General features: G+C 42.4%; 2 protein-coding genes across 2 annotated transcripts; both read left to right on the top strand.

Moving 5' to 3' along the window:
• The first annotated feature begins 2,667 nt into the window (after positions 1 to 2,667).
• Positions 2,668 to 7,315, top strand: LOC142887444 (uncharacterized). The gene is made up of 6 exons (XM_076025106.1): positions 2,668 to 2,791; positions 4,042 to 4,259; positions 4,435 to 4,537; positions 4,653 to 4,748; positions 4,886 to 5,400; positions 5,792 to 7,315. Exons 1-6 carry the CDS (start codon positions 2,750 to 2,752, stop codon positions 7,215 to 7,217), a joined length of 2,400 nt encoding a protein of 799 aa, XP_075881221.1. The 5' UTR covers positions 2,668 to 2,749; the 3' UTR covers positions 7,218 to 7,315.
• Positions 7,316 to 13,543: 6,228 nt separating this feature from the next.
• LOC142887062 (transcription factor HES-4-like) lies at positions 13,544 to 14,435 on the top strand. The gene is made up of 2 exons (XM_076024376.1): positions 13,544 to 13,669; positions 13,780 to 14,435. The coding sequence occupies exons 1-2, from the start codon at positions 13,544 to 13,546 to the stop codon at positions 14,110 to 14,112; spliced, it is 459 nt and encodes a 152-aa protein (XP_075880491.1). The 3' UTR covers positions 14,113 to 14,435.
• The last annotated feature ends 664 nt before the right edge of the window (positions 14,436 to 15,099 follow it).

Here is a 15,099-nt window from a genome sequence, read left to right as displayed (position 1 = left end):
GTTGCTCTCTGCATGTTCAGGTGCTTCATGTTAAGACTTCTTGTGGCCTCTCAGCAACAGCAAGTGTGCTTTCCATTTTTAGACATAGACAGGTCTGTGTGTCGCAGCTGAGGCTCTGAAGCGTGTGTGTGCATTACTCTGACACACACACACACACACACACACACACACACACACACACACACACACACACACTCTCACTCTCTCTCTCTCTCTCTCTCTCTCTCTCTCTCTGTCTCTCTCTCTCCGCCTCCATACTTCAGTAGCCTACAGAAATGGCAGTGCGGCGCAGCGAGAGGCGCCCAGATGCAACCACCGTCATCTATATCCTCATCGTCACCATGGACACACGCACGCACGCACTTACACACATACACATACACAATCAACACCAAGCAGCGGCGCCATCAGTGTCTTCCGTACCAGCAGCATGTTGGGGCTCCTCCTACAGAGTCCAATGTGGGCTCCGTAGGAAGAAATAGACTGCGGTGGTGAGCACAAGTGGCACACAGCATGAACACATATGCATCTGAGAAGGTGAGCCGGTTGCCATGACAACACAGCCGTCAAAGCAGGGTCGGAGGGTGAACCAGATTAGATAGAGCCTTCACACTGCACATTTGTGTGATTTTTCTATTAGCGTTGCCGAATGCCCTCCGATGTGTCCCACTGTTTCCTCACGAGAGGAGAGTCATTCACGTCTTGTTTTTGAGAAAAGAATCAGAATCAGAATCAGAATAGCTTTTATTGTCACTGTAGCAGAGATACAATGAAATTGCGTGGCAACTCCCTTTGTGCAAAACAATTTTAAAAACTGTTTTGTTTGGCAGGAGGTTGAACATCTTCACATAGTTCATAGTTACAACTAACCTCATAGTCACCGCTGAAGCAGTTTATCTCTTATACTGCCAGGTGCACTGGCAATTATTTTTTATAAATGCAGACTTTGATATTTTCTCATTTGTCATGCTGTATGATTGCTCAGGGTCAGGCCAAACAAGCAGCTGTCACACCCCTAGGGCTGTCACGTACGCAGGCTCTGAGAATTATGGATCAGAAACCGGCCAGATGGCATCGCTGCCTCACTCTACAGAAATATAATTCACTGACGTCTGCTGGCTTCGGCACTTTCGTCATTTTAAAATTAATTTTCTTGCTTCAGAAAGAGGGGAGCGAAAAAAAAAAAAAGAAAAGAAAAAGAACCAAGAGTTGCAGTGAGTGTAAACTGCTTGGCAGCAAAATGAAGAACAACATTTGGTCCTTCATCCTTTTCCAGTGCGAGGGGCTAAAAAAATGAAATGTGTTACCACTTGAAATCAAAAGATTGGCAGAAGGTCATTTTTTAAACACCCTTTATACAAAGACATGTCTCGAAACTGAAGCAGGTTTGTGAGTACTAGTGCTTTTAATAAATAAATCACAAAACACATGCATTAACATAGAGATTATGATAAAAAATATAATGGTATTTAATCATTCAATGTATTATTTAATAACAGACATATTGACAAGTGATTTATACTTCATCTGAAGTGCTTATTCAAATATGACAGCAGTTAGTTAATAGTTAATAAACAGTGTTGGATCAGTATTGGATCAAATCCATTGAGAGTGCACAGAATTTTCACAAAATAGACAAAGAGAGTGTGGTGTTCGTCGTAAATCTATTGAATGTTATTATTATGAGTATATGTTTTATTTTGAAAACATGTCAAGCTAGGCACGAGATAGAAACCCAGATCCTCCCCAGCACACCAATGCGATATAAATAAACAATATGTTTTTTTAAATTATCAAGTGAACAAAAAAACAACAACAAAAGGTTGTATTTGGCAAAGTCACACAGAACTCGCCAGTCTTTGTAGAGCCCGTCCGTTCTCTCTGAACCTGAAGAAAACAAAACAAAATAAAATAAATAAATAAAAAACACTCTTGAAAGGTTATTTCCTCCAATTTCCCCCAGGTTGATGAAAAATTCCAACCAGGTTGTAGACACTGGAAGTTCTCAAGACAAGTTGGAAGCATGAGGAGAGAAAAGACTTCCGCTACGGACACAAGCAGGAACTACATCCTCTTGAATGTTTTGCGCAGCATCTGCCGGAGGTTCCTCGATTATCTGACGGATGGCTGCATGGTGCCTTCGCACTGTTACCGTGTATATTGCTGCAGTACAGGATCTTTCCTGCACATGTCAGAGCTTCATGGGGAGTTTTACTGGGAGAGGAAGACGTCCAGGGGGAGACCACTGCCTCTTATTGGCTGATGACTCTAAAAGGCCTCCAATCAGACACCATCTCCGCTGTGTGACTGCGTGTGTTTCCCTCTCCGTACTGTGTCAGCTTGCGCATATTTTTTATGTTTGCGGTGCTGCGTGCATGCATGACCGTGTGCGAGCGTTTGCAGGATTCCACAATCTGGGGCTGTGAGGGGAGGGGGAGGGGTGCGGACGGAGATGTCAAAGGAACAGATAGAGGGGGACGCATAAAGGAGGAGAAAGAGAAAAGGAGGACGGCGAGGAGAGGATTAAATGCTGAAGAGTGAGTGGTAGTGAAAGGAAGGCTGAAGAAATATTGACTGAAGGAACGAGGAGCAGGGGGGTAGGGGAGGTGGGGGCGGTGGAGGAGGAAGAGGCAGAGGAGGAGGAGGAGGAGGAGGAGGAGGAGGAGAAGGAGACGATCTGCTGAAGGAAGCAGCAGCATCGTTGATTGTCGTGAGGGGGCCGAGGCAGCTCGCCTCCGTTGCCGTGACGATGGGCTGCTGGGTCTCCGGACCGTGGATGGGGGACCAAATGGTAAGATGCTGAAATCGGTGACATGTCACTTGAGATGTAGACGCATTTTAGCCTCTCTTTGCGTGTGTGTGTGTGTATGCGTATTTGTGTGTGAGTGCGCATGTGTGTGTGTGTGTGTGCATGTGTGTGCACAAGTGACAGAACAAGCAAGGGGATTCAGCCGCAAAATCCGATTATTTCACAAACGTTGCAATGCTATGCTACCAATTAATGAAAAATGACTTCATTGGCATTAAAATGATTGGCATAAGTAGGACCTTTTTTGGTCTGTGAATATTACGAAAGACCTTGCTTTACGCAAGAGTGTGGCATGCATTCTTCCGACTCCGTCCACCCAAAGCCAAGGCTCACCGTGGCTATGCTGCTGTTCAGTGTCTCCGAACACAGGTGCCATTTTGTGGTTCTGTGCTGAAGCTGCGTGTGTGTGCGCGCCTGAGTGTAGCGGAGGGTGACTCATGGCCGTGATGTGCTGGAGTTAACAATACTGTTCATGCGTCTAATTCGGTGGCTTCTAAGCTGTACGCGTGCGGGTGTGTGTGTGTGTGTGTGTGTGTGTGTGTGTGTGTGTGAAGCACGATGAGATTCCTGCTGGCTCGTAGATGTTAACCCTTTCCAGACAACATGGACATCATGTACCAGTTGGTAACATTCACTTTTGTCTACTGACCGAAAATGTCATGAGATGCCACGTCTTGTGCACAGCATATTAGGAGATAATACAGCAGATAAATCATTGTCAGCATGCAGACTGAAATGCAGCTATTTCATTATTGATGCTGTTTATTTGGAATGGATGGGCAGATTTAGGTGCAAAAAAAGGGGGAGGGGGCAAGGAAAAAAATGGCGTTTGAGGTGAGGAAAAATTATAAATGCTGGATTCCCAAGAATAAATCAGTTTCGAGAAAAATGCAGGACTTGGTGTATTGCCAGAAGTTCTGCTATGATATTAAGTACTAAATATCAATCAATGACCTTATGTTCCAGTCACATATTTTTCAAGTAATATCAAGTGTAAAAGCATTAAATTGTGTTACACCACCTAGTTTTGTTAGCATTAATCTTTCTTGCAGAAAAAGTGTCTGAAAAACTGACATTGAAACCTATGAAGGAGTCAATCAGGAACATGCAATAAACTGCATCATGTTACTGAATTAAATAACAAAATTCCCATTGTCAATCTTTTCAAGAACAATGTGTAAAAATAGCATAAAATATTAGATTCATTAATGTGCCTACCTTGTTTGTCTCAGGTGAGTGGGCGGAGTCTTGCCCACCTGAGCCATCGTGATGCTCTCCGAATCCTGGCTGCCTCTCAGCATCCAATCACAATGCAGATCAAAGGCCAGAGGAACTCAGATGTGGACAGGGCATCCTGGGAGCCCCTCCCACTCAACCTGCAGCACCTGAACCTCCCCCTTCCAATGTTGGGGGCAGGGCTTAATGCCTCCAGCCCCTCCTACCAGGACAGGTAAACACATAAATGGGGATCAATGTGGTCTACTATTTGTTGGAATTTTGTGAAGTTATTGTTTTATGTTCAAAAACTTTTTTTTTTTTTATCATAATCTCTCTGATTTTAAACTGCTTTTCTGTGAAGGTTTTAAGACTAAGACATATGTCTGTTCTGTTTTCTTCTCAATTAGGCATTATTATGCTCATCTGCCTATACCACAAGATCACTGTGAGGGAGGAAGGTACAGCTACATGTCCAACTCCCCACGTGACACAGTGGAAATCGGACACCAGGTGAAAAAAAATAAGAAACACAGACATGCAGAGACACATATTAATGTAGAAATAATGATGGAATTAGAAGTGAGTGTTGAATCTCATTGTCTTGTTTGAAATGATTGTTTCTCAGGATCTAGAAGTGGCTAGGCGTCAACCCAAGGGACAGAACTGCCTCATGCGATGTTGCAGTTCAAACTTAGAAGAACCCAACGGCTGTCAGAGTCAGGTATCAAAGCTGTACTCGCCAGAACACCAAACATGCTTGAAAAAGTAGATGCGTAAAGGCAAACCCAATATCTTAAATGTAGATTTTATTTGCAGATAATTAAATAATCGTTGGTTTCTGGATGCCTGTTGTTGCAGACAGATGATGAGGACTTCATGCTTGAGAAGTCGCTGGGCTTCCTACCTCTCCACCATGAGCTGGACAGTGGCCTTGGATGGACAGATGGATCCATCCACCAGGGTGATCTTTCAGGGCTGGAGACTGAGGAAGGAGGCTTGGAGGACTGTCACTCTCATGGAGCTCTTGCTCCAGGAGGATGTGGAGGTTTTGGAGGTGGCGGCTCTCCTTCTTCAGAGTCCTTCATCTCCTCAGAGCTTAGCGACTCTGGCTTCTACAGCGTGAGCACAGGGGAGTTCAGGCACTTTCAGAGACTGCTTGAGAAACGAATGCGACTGTACAACGCCAGACTTCAACATCAGGGCGAACCCTGCGAGAGGCGGGAACGACGTGACAGCTGCCCCAAGAGCCACCGGGAGCTGCTGGAGGCCATTCCCGAGGCCCTGACTGTGCAGCCTCAGTGCCAACACATGCAGCTCGCAATGGAGGATGGTGATGGATCAGTCATGGACCCTCCTTCTCGTGGGCTTTTCAGGTATAAAAACTAGATTACTTTATAATGTTATATGTTTATAGATAACAGGTTTATGTACTTAGGCTTGTCAAATGACAGGATCAATGGCAATGAACAGGTTGATAAAATGTAGCCCCTAATCCACCGATCCATTAACTGTTAACTCTGGCTGCCAGAGTGGCATTTCACCTAACTTGTATGATTTTGGACTGTGATAGGAAGCTGAAGAACCTGAAGCCACACAGACAGGGGCAGAACGTGCAAACTCCAGACAAATGCCAGAATCAGAAACTGATTAAGAACCTTTCTGTAAAGTGGGGTAGCATGAAGTGAACCCTATGCTACCCCAACCACTGGATCAGATTCCAAAAGGTTGTATTACATTCTTTGTGACATTCTTTTGTGTTTCCAGGGTTTCGTCAGTCCAGTTTCATAAAGCAGATCGTCCCTGCCTGAATCGCCACAGCTCAAGCAGCGGGGCCCTGTTCAACCCTTCTCACGCCGCAGTCTCCCGGATGACCGCCCCAGTTCTCTCCACCTGCAGCACCCCCTCCAGCCACCGGAGACCACTCGTACCCATGCAGCAGCAACACCAGGGCTCCAGCTCAGTGGGGATGCTACGGAGAAGCCGAACGCTGCACCACCGCCCTCCTCCACAGGAGTACCGTCGCCGGGCCAGTCACCCGGCATCCCCGTCCTACTGTGCAGCGACTCTGCACCACTGTGGAGGTGTCACGCCGTGTAACGTCCTGCCTGTTGGCCTTCCCGAGGAGGGTGAGCTGCTTACTGGTGTGATGCCCTCCCACCCAACAAACCTGGCCCATTCACCCCATCAGCACCCACTATCTCTGGGACATCTACTGGGTGCCAACACTCATGAGCGATGCTACGATATGAACCCCACAAGCCAGATGTCTCACCATAACTTGTGGCACTCGCAGGAGAGATCGTTGATGCCGGAACCGATGATGAAGGAAATGGACATTGAGATCGAGCGGGAACTGGAGCAAAAAAGGCAAATGCAAAAGGAGAAGGAACTGGAGCGGGAGGTTCAGATTAAAGAGGAGATGGACAGAGAGAGGCAGCAGGAGTTAAGCAGGAGTAGGGCCAGAGAACAGCAACACGTGAAGAATTTGATCAACCCCCCTCAGGCAGGAGATGTCAACGACACTTGGCCAAAACCGGCCAGTCGTCAGCCACAAGGTAATGGCTTGGGCAGAGGCCCCTACAGTACCTTGGAAGGACACACTGGGGCTTGCTCTGCTGTTGGATTTGACACCAAGAATGGACACATGCATACAGGTTCAACCCCAAACTTCAGCTCTGGTATGCAGCCAAAACTTGATTTGAGTGCCAAACCCAATCCAACCTCACGGATCTCAAGGAACCAGTTCTTGAGAGATCGAGCTTCTCAGCTGGCGGATGAGCGCAGTGGGATGAGCACTGATGAGGAGACCAACACAGACATACTTATGGGTCGCTACTGGACCCGGACAGAACGGAGGGAACACTTCCTGTTGGCCCGAGAGCAGAAACAACAGCAGCAGCAGCAACAGCTCCATGCGAAAGGAATAAATGTCCGAGAAGCCAGTGGAGGAAGAGGAGCAAGCGCGGGAGTGGCAGGAGGAGTCTCTCACAGGGACGTGGGCATGCTAGAGAGCAGGGCACGGTGCAACATGGCCCTAGAGCTGAGCCAGAGGAAGCTGAGTCGTCTGAGGAACAAGAAGCTGCTGGATGACTGGACGACAGTAGAGGAGCTGCTGACTCACGGGACCAGACTGGGCAACCAGGAGGACTTGCTGTGTCAGAGCTCCCTGCTGACGGTCACCACTGTCTAACTGCACGGATACCACCCAAGTGGAACTGTGAGTGAATGTGAGACTGTGTTAAGTGTGCTAAGGTTGTGTGTGTGTGTGTGTGTGTGTGTGTGTGTGTGTGTGTGTGTGTGTGTGTGCCATGAGACGCCAAACCTTTCAATATTTGAGTAAATCCTCTTGTTCTGTTTTATACTGGCTCTGATGTGAAGATGGATATTCCAATGTCTTGTCAATGGTACTAGGAAGGTCAGAACTTAGGAACCAGGAACTATGTCACGCTATTTATTAAATGCTCCATAATACTCCAAAAACAAGCCAACTTGAACATGACGTTTAACAAGAATATCGACACCGTGCGGATACCATGTTTTTTTGATGAGTTAATCCAATGTCAATCTTCGCACAGGTCTTCATTACAGAAGGTAATAATTTGCAAAAACTGACGGACTGTTCTTTCAATGAATGTGTGCGTGCGTGTGTTTGAGAGAGAGAAAAAAATCCTCACCCTTATTGCTGTGCATCACCTCAACTGATAGCTTTATGTGTGGGTGTGTCACCACTGTACAGCACCTCAGACTAAATGTGTGTGTCAATGCATGGCGCTTGTAATTACAAAGAGGAAATGAGGTCTGTTTAGCATCACGTTACATGCTACACATTTGGCTTGGATTACTTTGCAGAAGATTTCAGAAAGTCTTTTGAGACCCCGATCTTCAAAACAATAGTTTGATTTTGGGGAGCAATACTGTTCTGCCTAACAAACCTGGCTGTGCCAGATAGATGATACGATTATTATTATTTATTTATTTATTTTTTTTTACATCAGGACAACAGAACACATCATCTGTAGCACTGCAGGCAATGACAACTGAGATTTGATAACAATTCCAGAAGGGTTTTTATAGTGACTCTGTTTACAATTCAACTGCTTATAAGCTTTTATAACTAAAAATCGCAAATGAACGCAACCTGATTCATGTGCTTGTGCAACATTAGTCAAACTGTGTTGATCAGGGATTAGGAACAATGGGCCCCAAGGATTGCAGAGAATTTGGATTACTGCTTTAATATGTCAAATAAGCTGCTACTTTTTTATTTTAAATGCTACATTCACACCAAGAAGTATTAGCCATTGCCATACCATGGCACTTGTTTAACCAGTGCCAACGCAGAAACCACAACCTTGCACAGTTGAAAGATTGTGAAAGATAGTTTTCACAAACTACTGCAGCTATAGCATTGATTCTGCTATAGCTGCAGTTTTGTCAGATGAATCACATAAAGTCCAACTTTTAAAAAAGGTTGTTTAACCTACAAATAGAATAAAGAGAAACCAGGCATTAAGACAAGTCTGTTGTCAATAGCGAATAAATTATAGAATGACAGATGTCCCTAAATTATATATAATAATATATCTCAAAAGCATAATTACCATAGCCAATGTTTTAATGTGGATATTGTTACTCAAAAAATATCTTTTTTTTTATTGAAGTGAGAAAAAACACTCTTTGCATTTTAGTATCTTACTCAGAATATGACCTCAAGCCGCTTAATATTGGAATATTACTGTGCATGTAATTATGCTTGTGGTTTCGTTTTTCTCCCAACAAATCTGATTGGTCTGTATGATAGACAAATAGTTCGCTCAATTATGTTCAGAGTTTTGGAAAGTCAGGAAAGTCTTTATGATACAGGGTACAATTGGCTATGGCAAATATAATTTATGACTAATTCTATTAGCCACTAATTGTTAGCTGCATAGAAACAACCAAAAAGATTATCCATCCCTTTGGAGCAATTGCACTAATTTATTCATGCTACTTTTCTGAATTATGTTCCAATGTTCGAAGACTTTAAAATTTTATTTTACTGTCATGCCCACATACTGTACATAATGCTGAAAAGCAAACACCTTAATGAGTTATTATTTTGTTCTGGTTATACTGTCATGGTGTGAATGCAGCATTAGTGTTTTTGATCATTCATGGCCCATGGTTCTCAGTCCCTGGTATTGTCTAACTTGTTGGCGGGATGTTTACAGATCTACCAACCCGGGTAACAGTTTATGCATGTTTACTGAAATCTACAGTGTTTTGTTGACCACGTGGAGACCATTTCAAAGAGAACACACCTCAGGTCAACACTAAGTTGGTCCAGTCTGCTGCAGCATATTTGCGATCGGAGCAGATTCCACGTCTGCAGCTTCGGGAAAAAGTGCAATAATACCTCAAGCTAGTTTAAAAAAAAAAAAAGGAAAATGACGTCGTTTGGGCCGTCAAGTTCCCACAATGCAGTAACTTTAAATCAAACTGATGCACAAAAGTGACGAGTCACCGCAAGTGCACAAGAATCCAAGAATCTAAAATGAAAAGGTTAATGTAGATATAAACATTGTTTCTTTACATAATTTTCCATAAGGAGGACGTTGGGAAAAAACACTTTTGCACATCATTCTTTTGTATGAAAACTTCCCCCACCCTTCTGTAATCGGGACGGAGGCCAGTGGAACGACTGTAGATAGATCGACAGTGTGTTGATGTTTTCTTTATAGACTGTCATAGTGATTTATAGAGAAAAATCAGTTTATCGTCATTGTGTTGGACCTACTTCAATATTTTTTCTTGTGACAGTTGCAAAAACCTATGTGGACAGCTTTTATGATAATCAAAATCTTCAACAAAAAAAAGAAAAGAAAAGACACAACGTTGCTTACTAAAATGCTGGTTAAACGTTGACTTACCATTTTCAAGGAGTGGACACCAAGTGTGAATATTGTCTCTTTAAATCGTTGAATTAAATTCTATTGTTGTTTTTGGTCATTATGACATGTACATATTGATTTTGTCAGACGCTGCAGAGGGTGAGGGCGGGATTATTAACTGGACCATTAACTGCCTCCAGTGGTTTACCATGTATTTCTGTAGGTTTATAGCTGTGTTTTGGAGGCTGTAAATACAGCACATGCAGATTAATATTGTAGTTTTTTTGTACACTCACAGTATCGTCAAAACTCACAGAGAAAAAAAATGATTCAGTTTGTTCGAGTGTTAATCGTGGCATCCATGGGTTTTTCTATAGAATAACACACATCTATATTAATATTTTGAACAGTGTGACATTTTTGAATAAATCTTTTGCTGTCTGTAAAATTTCACATTATATATGTATATATATATATATATATATATATATATATATATATATATATGTATACATATATATATATACATATATATATATATATATATATATATATATAAATATGTATATATATATGTATATATATATATATATATATATATATATACATATATATATATACATATATATATATATATATATATATATAAATATGTATATATATATGTATATATATATATATATATATATACATATATATATATATATATATATATATACATGTATATATATATATATATATACATATATATATCACATGGTAAACATTATCATATCATTTGTAGTCACTGGACCTGGAACATATTCAGCGTATTTTAGCACACATACAAAAAGAAACCTTCAATCCCGCCAGGTGTTGTTTGATTTATGACTAACTGCAATGCAACTGCAATTTAAAGTCCATATTTAGTGTTAAAAATAAATGGAAAGTGTTGTTTTTTCATTTAAGTAAATCAAAGGTATTGATACTACCTAGTAAAGAGCCATGATCTCAAGCTTGGTTCAACATGATCAGAGTTACATAGTGTAAAAAATTGCAGACAGAAGATATTAATAGACAAAATAATGTAAAATAACTGTTATTGGAGCAACATAAATATGTAGTAAGACTTGAAAAAACAAAAGACTTTATGTCAAGAGTGCAAAACAAATCAGTTAAAGATGTCAGTAGGCTTCTGTTCCATGAATCCAGGAAAAACACATATTCTGGACACAAAACGAAACCAAAGCTGAGCAGTTACAATTCACAAAAACACTTCTGGCACAGATTTATTTGGATATATCTAATTCATGTCCAGCGCCATTTCATTTCTGCCATGAAACACAACCGAGACCTTTTTTTTTTATTATTATTATTAAATGAGAGCAACTGCGAGGAGACAGTGTGGGCTAAACTGGCAGGAAACGCCGTCTTTATCCTGTCCAAGTAGCCAGTTTGTCAAAGATCAGACTGCGTTGAGTTGCTGTTAGGAGGGTATTTTCCCCCTTTTGAGTGACCTAATTGCTTCTAATATTTGTGCTAAGCCGGGTATGAGTACATCTGTCTCGAATGCACAGATTAAAGTCTCTTAATCTCCCTTCCCCACTTGACTCCAGGGGGGTGGCAGAAAAGGAGGATTTACATCAATGTCACACTGTTGGTTTTTTCGAACACTTTTGGAATCAGATGTTAAAAAGCCGGAACCAAGCGGCGCAGCCTGTCCGCGTCCACGTCCCCCTAGCCCTCAGCTGTGACTCAAACAATCTGAATAATGGATGACGAAGAAAGATGTTTTACCCCGACCCTCCACCGCCTCCCCCTTCACTCTCTTTGCTTGCGTTACACAAGGACAGGGAGAGCTAGAAATAGCGCTCCTGCCCTCATACGATGTGAAATTAAAAAGCACACTGGAGCGGAGACGCTTGCTGCCGGGGAACTCGACACTGGTTAAAGGCCCATCTGACAATCCCTCCGTCCATGTGGCAACACCACGTCCATCTGTGTGTGCAAGGGTACTTTTCACGACAGCAAGCTTTTTGGAATATGACGATGATGTATATGTGATTGTAATAAAGAGGTTTTACTTAGCTATGGCTGCAGTGTCGTGTCCGCTCTGTTTTTGCCTTGAAACTCACTCCAACCGCCCCCCCACCGCCTCCAGTACATGGGGCATTTCCCTGCGTACATTAAATGATGTTCGGTCGCTGATTTATTCACCACTGAATGAATAAATCATGAAGCTTTTTATGTACAGAGGCTGTCAAGGCTGGTAATTGCACAGAGCTAGGAAGGATTTAAAGGAGCCCCTCACATGAACTAAAGTACGTTCAGGTAAATTCCGAAATCTGCTTTGCCTTTTGACGTGATAAAAAAACAACAACAAAAGAAAACGTTAACAACTGCAAAACCTGATTTTGAGAAAGAGTTTTTAAGAATCTTTGTGAAGTCATAGCTAATACCATTGCCTATTGGCCTAATAGCTAAGGATATTGAGAAGTGGGATGCACGTAAACATGAGCTTTTGTATCCATATAAAAAAGGAAAATAAAAGCCTCACACGTCTCCATGTTGCTGAAACTGTGAACAAGGTCACAAAAAAGCTTCATACTGCTTCTTATCCTACTTGCAGTCTGTTCTAAATAGTATTTCACATTACATTCTGTTTGTTGAACGTACCTGCTAATGTAGACATTGTCTGGGATAGCACACTTTGCTAAGTAGTTGCCCCATCATTAGCCAATTAGTAGCCCTGAAAGGAAGATCTGTCCCGAGTGACGGTTCTAAGGCAATACTAATTTTAAGATTTTTTTTTAGTTTGACAAGACCATTTCTCATCCTACACTCACAAGCTGAAATGAATACAAACAAACAGATAATGATTTTTTTCTGAGGAAGTGTTTCCCTCCAGATGGCCGGTGACGGCACAGTCCGTCTCTCCAGACCAGCTTCTGTCACAGAGCCTTTTGAAAGTCCTCCATTGTGCGCTGACCACAACGTGAAAAGACTTGGCGTGGGAACCAGGGATCAACTTTCCGCCCACACCAAACTCCGACCAGGGGACCACCTGCTACATCTGAATGCCAGCACGCTCTTTTTTTTTTATGTCATCAGAAGAACTGTCAGTTAAAGACAGCAGTCTGCAGAGCTTCTTCTTGTAACAGGTTCATCTGAACCAGGAGGCAGTTACAGACGTTTGAATGACGTTTCTCCACAACAGAAAGAAAAATGTGGAAAACATTATTTGCAAGAAATTCATAATTGATTATTTTATTATATTATAAGAAAAAAAGCTTGAACATTTTCTGCAGTAGGAGGCAAGATAGAATTATAATTTAAAAATGTTGAATGGCAAATTTAAATGAAATGATTTTGTTCAGTCATCCTGTGGACATGTGTGATGAGCGTGTGCTCAGTCAGAGTCATTGATCCCAGTATCAGGCAGCAGATCTGCTCTCTCTACAGGGTCACCACTTTCCCAGATCCACACACAGCTCTGAGAGTCTCCCTCTATCACCCCCCCCAGTCCTCCACCTGTTCCCCCGAGACCCAACCATTGTCCCCCAAGCAATAAGGACCTTTAGGGTCGGATTGGCTGAGAGTGTGAGAAAGTCCAGTCTCACCAAGACCCACACATTCATATGGAGATGTGGGACTATAAATAGGAGGGATGCAGCCAGCAGAGATCACATTCTCTCTCCAGACAGAGACTCTACAGCACACACATCCAGCCATGGCTCCTGCAATCACTGCAGCCATGACCAACTCTCAGGAGCACCTCACTCTGAGCCACAAGGTAAATTCAACAACAATTATGATGTTTTTTAATGTGCCTGATGACAGCTTGTGTGTGTTCCTGCTGAACTCCTGAATCAGTGACTGATGACTTTGTTCTTCTTCCTGCAGCTCAGAAAGCCTCTGGTGGAGAAGCTGCGCAGAGAGCGAATCAACTGCAGCATCGAGCAGCTCAAGTCTCTCCTGGGTCCAGAGTTCCTCCAGCAGCAGCCTGACTCCAAGCTGGAGAAAGCAGACATCCTGGAGATGACAGTTTGCGTCCTGAGACGATTGCAGCAGCAGCAGCAGCAGCACAACACAAGAGTGATGAAGAGCTTGGAGAAGCTGCAGTCTTCCTCTGATCACCACCTGACACAGGCTGAATTCTCTCCACTGAGCTCCACAGTCCAGAGCAGCGGCATCAAAGACAAGAGTGTCAGCAGCGACCCCTGGAGGCCGTGGTAGACGCCTACACAGCAGCATAGATGACCATATTGGTCAGACGTTCCTGGACTGCAGTGTTTCAAATGAGATGGACTTGATCTTCTGCTTGTGCAGAAGGTTGAACATTGTGTGTTTTCTTCATTTCCTGAGGAAACGACAGCAACAACATGTTGAAGTGACCAAGACAACATGTTGTCATGCTGGTTGCATGATGCAGATGTGACTGCATCAGCAGTGATGATTCTAGCTCACTGTACTTCCTGTTTTGGGAGTTTTTGACCTCTAACGTTTGTTGTCTTCACTGATGGCTGTGATCAACAAACTCTAACTGTCCTTTTTATGGACATTTTAATCTGAGTGATTATTTCATACTGATCTGGTGTCAGATCGAAATGTTTATCCTTTTATTTTGAAAAGTTTGATTCTTGTCATAGTTTTCCTGTGACACTTTAATTCCTCAACGCTCATCGTCACTGTAAAGCAGTGGTGATAATTGTTACTGATTGATAATCTATCTTCATTTTATTTGTCCCTTAATGGACATTTAGTCTTCAATGACATGATTATTGACTAATGGTCTGTTTTAAGATCACTGTGTTTACTCTTTTATTGTAAAAGGGTTGTTTGATGTCACTCTGTCACCTTTATAGTGACCAAGTTATTTTAACTCTGTCAATGACAGAATTCACTGGTTGTTGAGATCATTGCGATCTGTTTTCAGGTCAGTTTTGCATTTTCATTTTTTTTTTTTTGTCACAATTTTGAAAGGTTTGATTCCTGTCATAGTTTTCCTGTGGCACTTTTTTTTCAAACCACATTATCATCATCATGCAGTGGTGATAATTGTTACTGATTGATAATCAATCATCATTTTATTTGTCCTTTAATGGACATTTAGTCTTCATGGACGTCTCTTCACTTGATGTGATTATTGACTAATGATCTGTTTTAAGATCACTGTGTGTATTCTTTTATTGTAAAAGGTTTGTTTGATGTCACACTGTCACA

This window comes from Nelusetta ayraudi, unplaced genomic scaffold, assembly GCF_046127955.1.
Source record: "Nelusetta ayraudi isolate G7.1 ecotype Tasmania unplaced genomic scaffold, CSIRO-AGI_Nayr_v1 ptg000017l, whole genome shotgun sequence".
NCBI lineage: Eukaryota > Metazoa > Chordata > Actinopteri > Tetraodontiformes > Monacanthidae > Nelusetta > Nelusetta ayraudi.
The sequence above is the reverse complement of the archived record's forward strand: the minus strand, read 5'-3'. Positions and strand labels throughout refer to the sequence as shown.

Excerpts from the sequence above, each read along its gene's own strand:
- LOC142887444 (XM_076025106.1), top strand. The coding sequence starts at position 2,750 with ATGGGCTGCTGGGTCTCCGGACCGTGGATGGGGGACCAAATG. Across the intron at positions 4,260-4,434 it reads AGCCCCTCCTACCAGGACAG|GCATTATTATGCTCATCTGC; the intron begins GTAAACACATAA and ends CTTCTCAATTAG. Across the intron at positions 4,538-4,652 it reads CAGTGGAAATCGGACACCAG|GATCTAGAAGTGGCTAGGCG; the intron begins GTGAAAAAAAAT and ends ATTGTTTCTCAG.
- LOC142887062 (XM_076024376.1), top strand. The coding sequence starts at position 13,544 with ATGCAGCCAGCAGAGATCACATTCTCTCTCCAGACAGAGACTCTACAG. Across the intron at positions 13,670-13,779 it reads ACCTCACTCTGAGCCACAAG|CTCAGAAAGCCTCTGGTGGA; the intron begins GTAAATTCAACA and ends TTCTTCCTGCAG.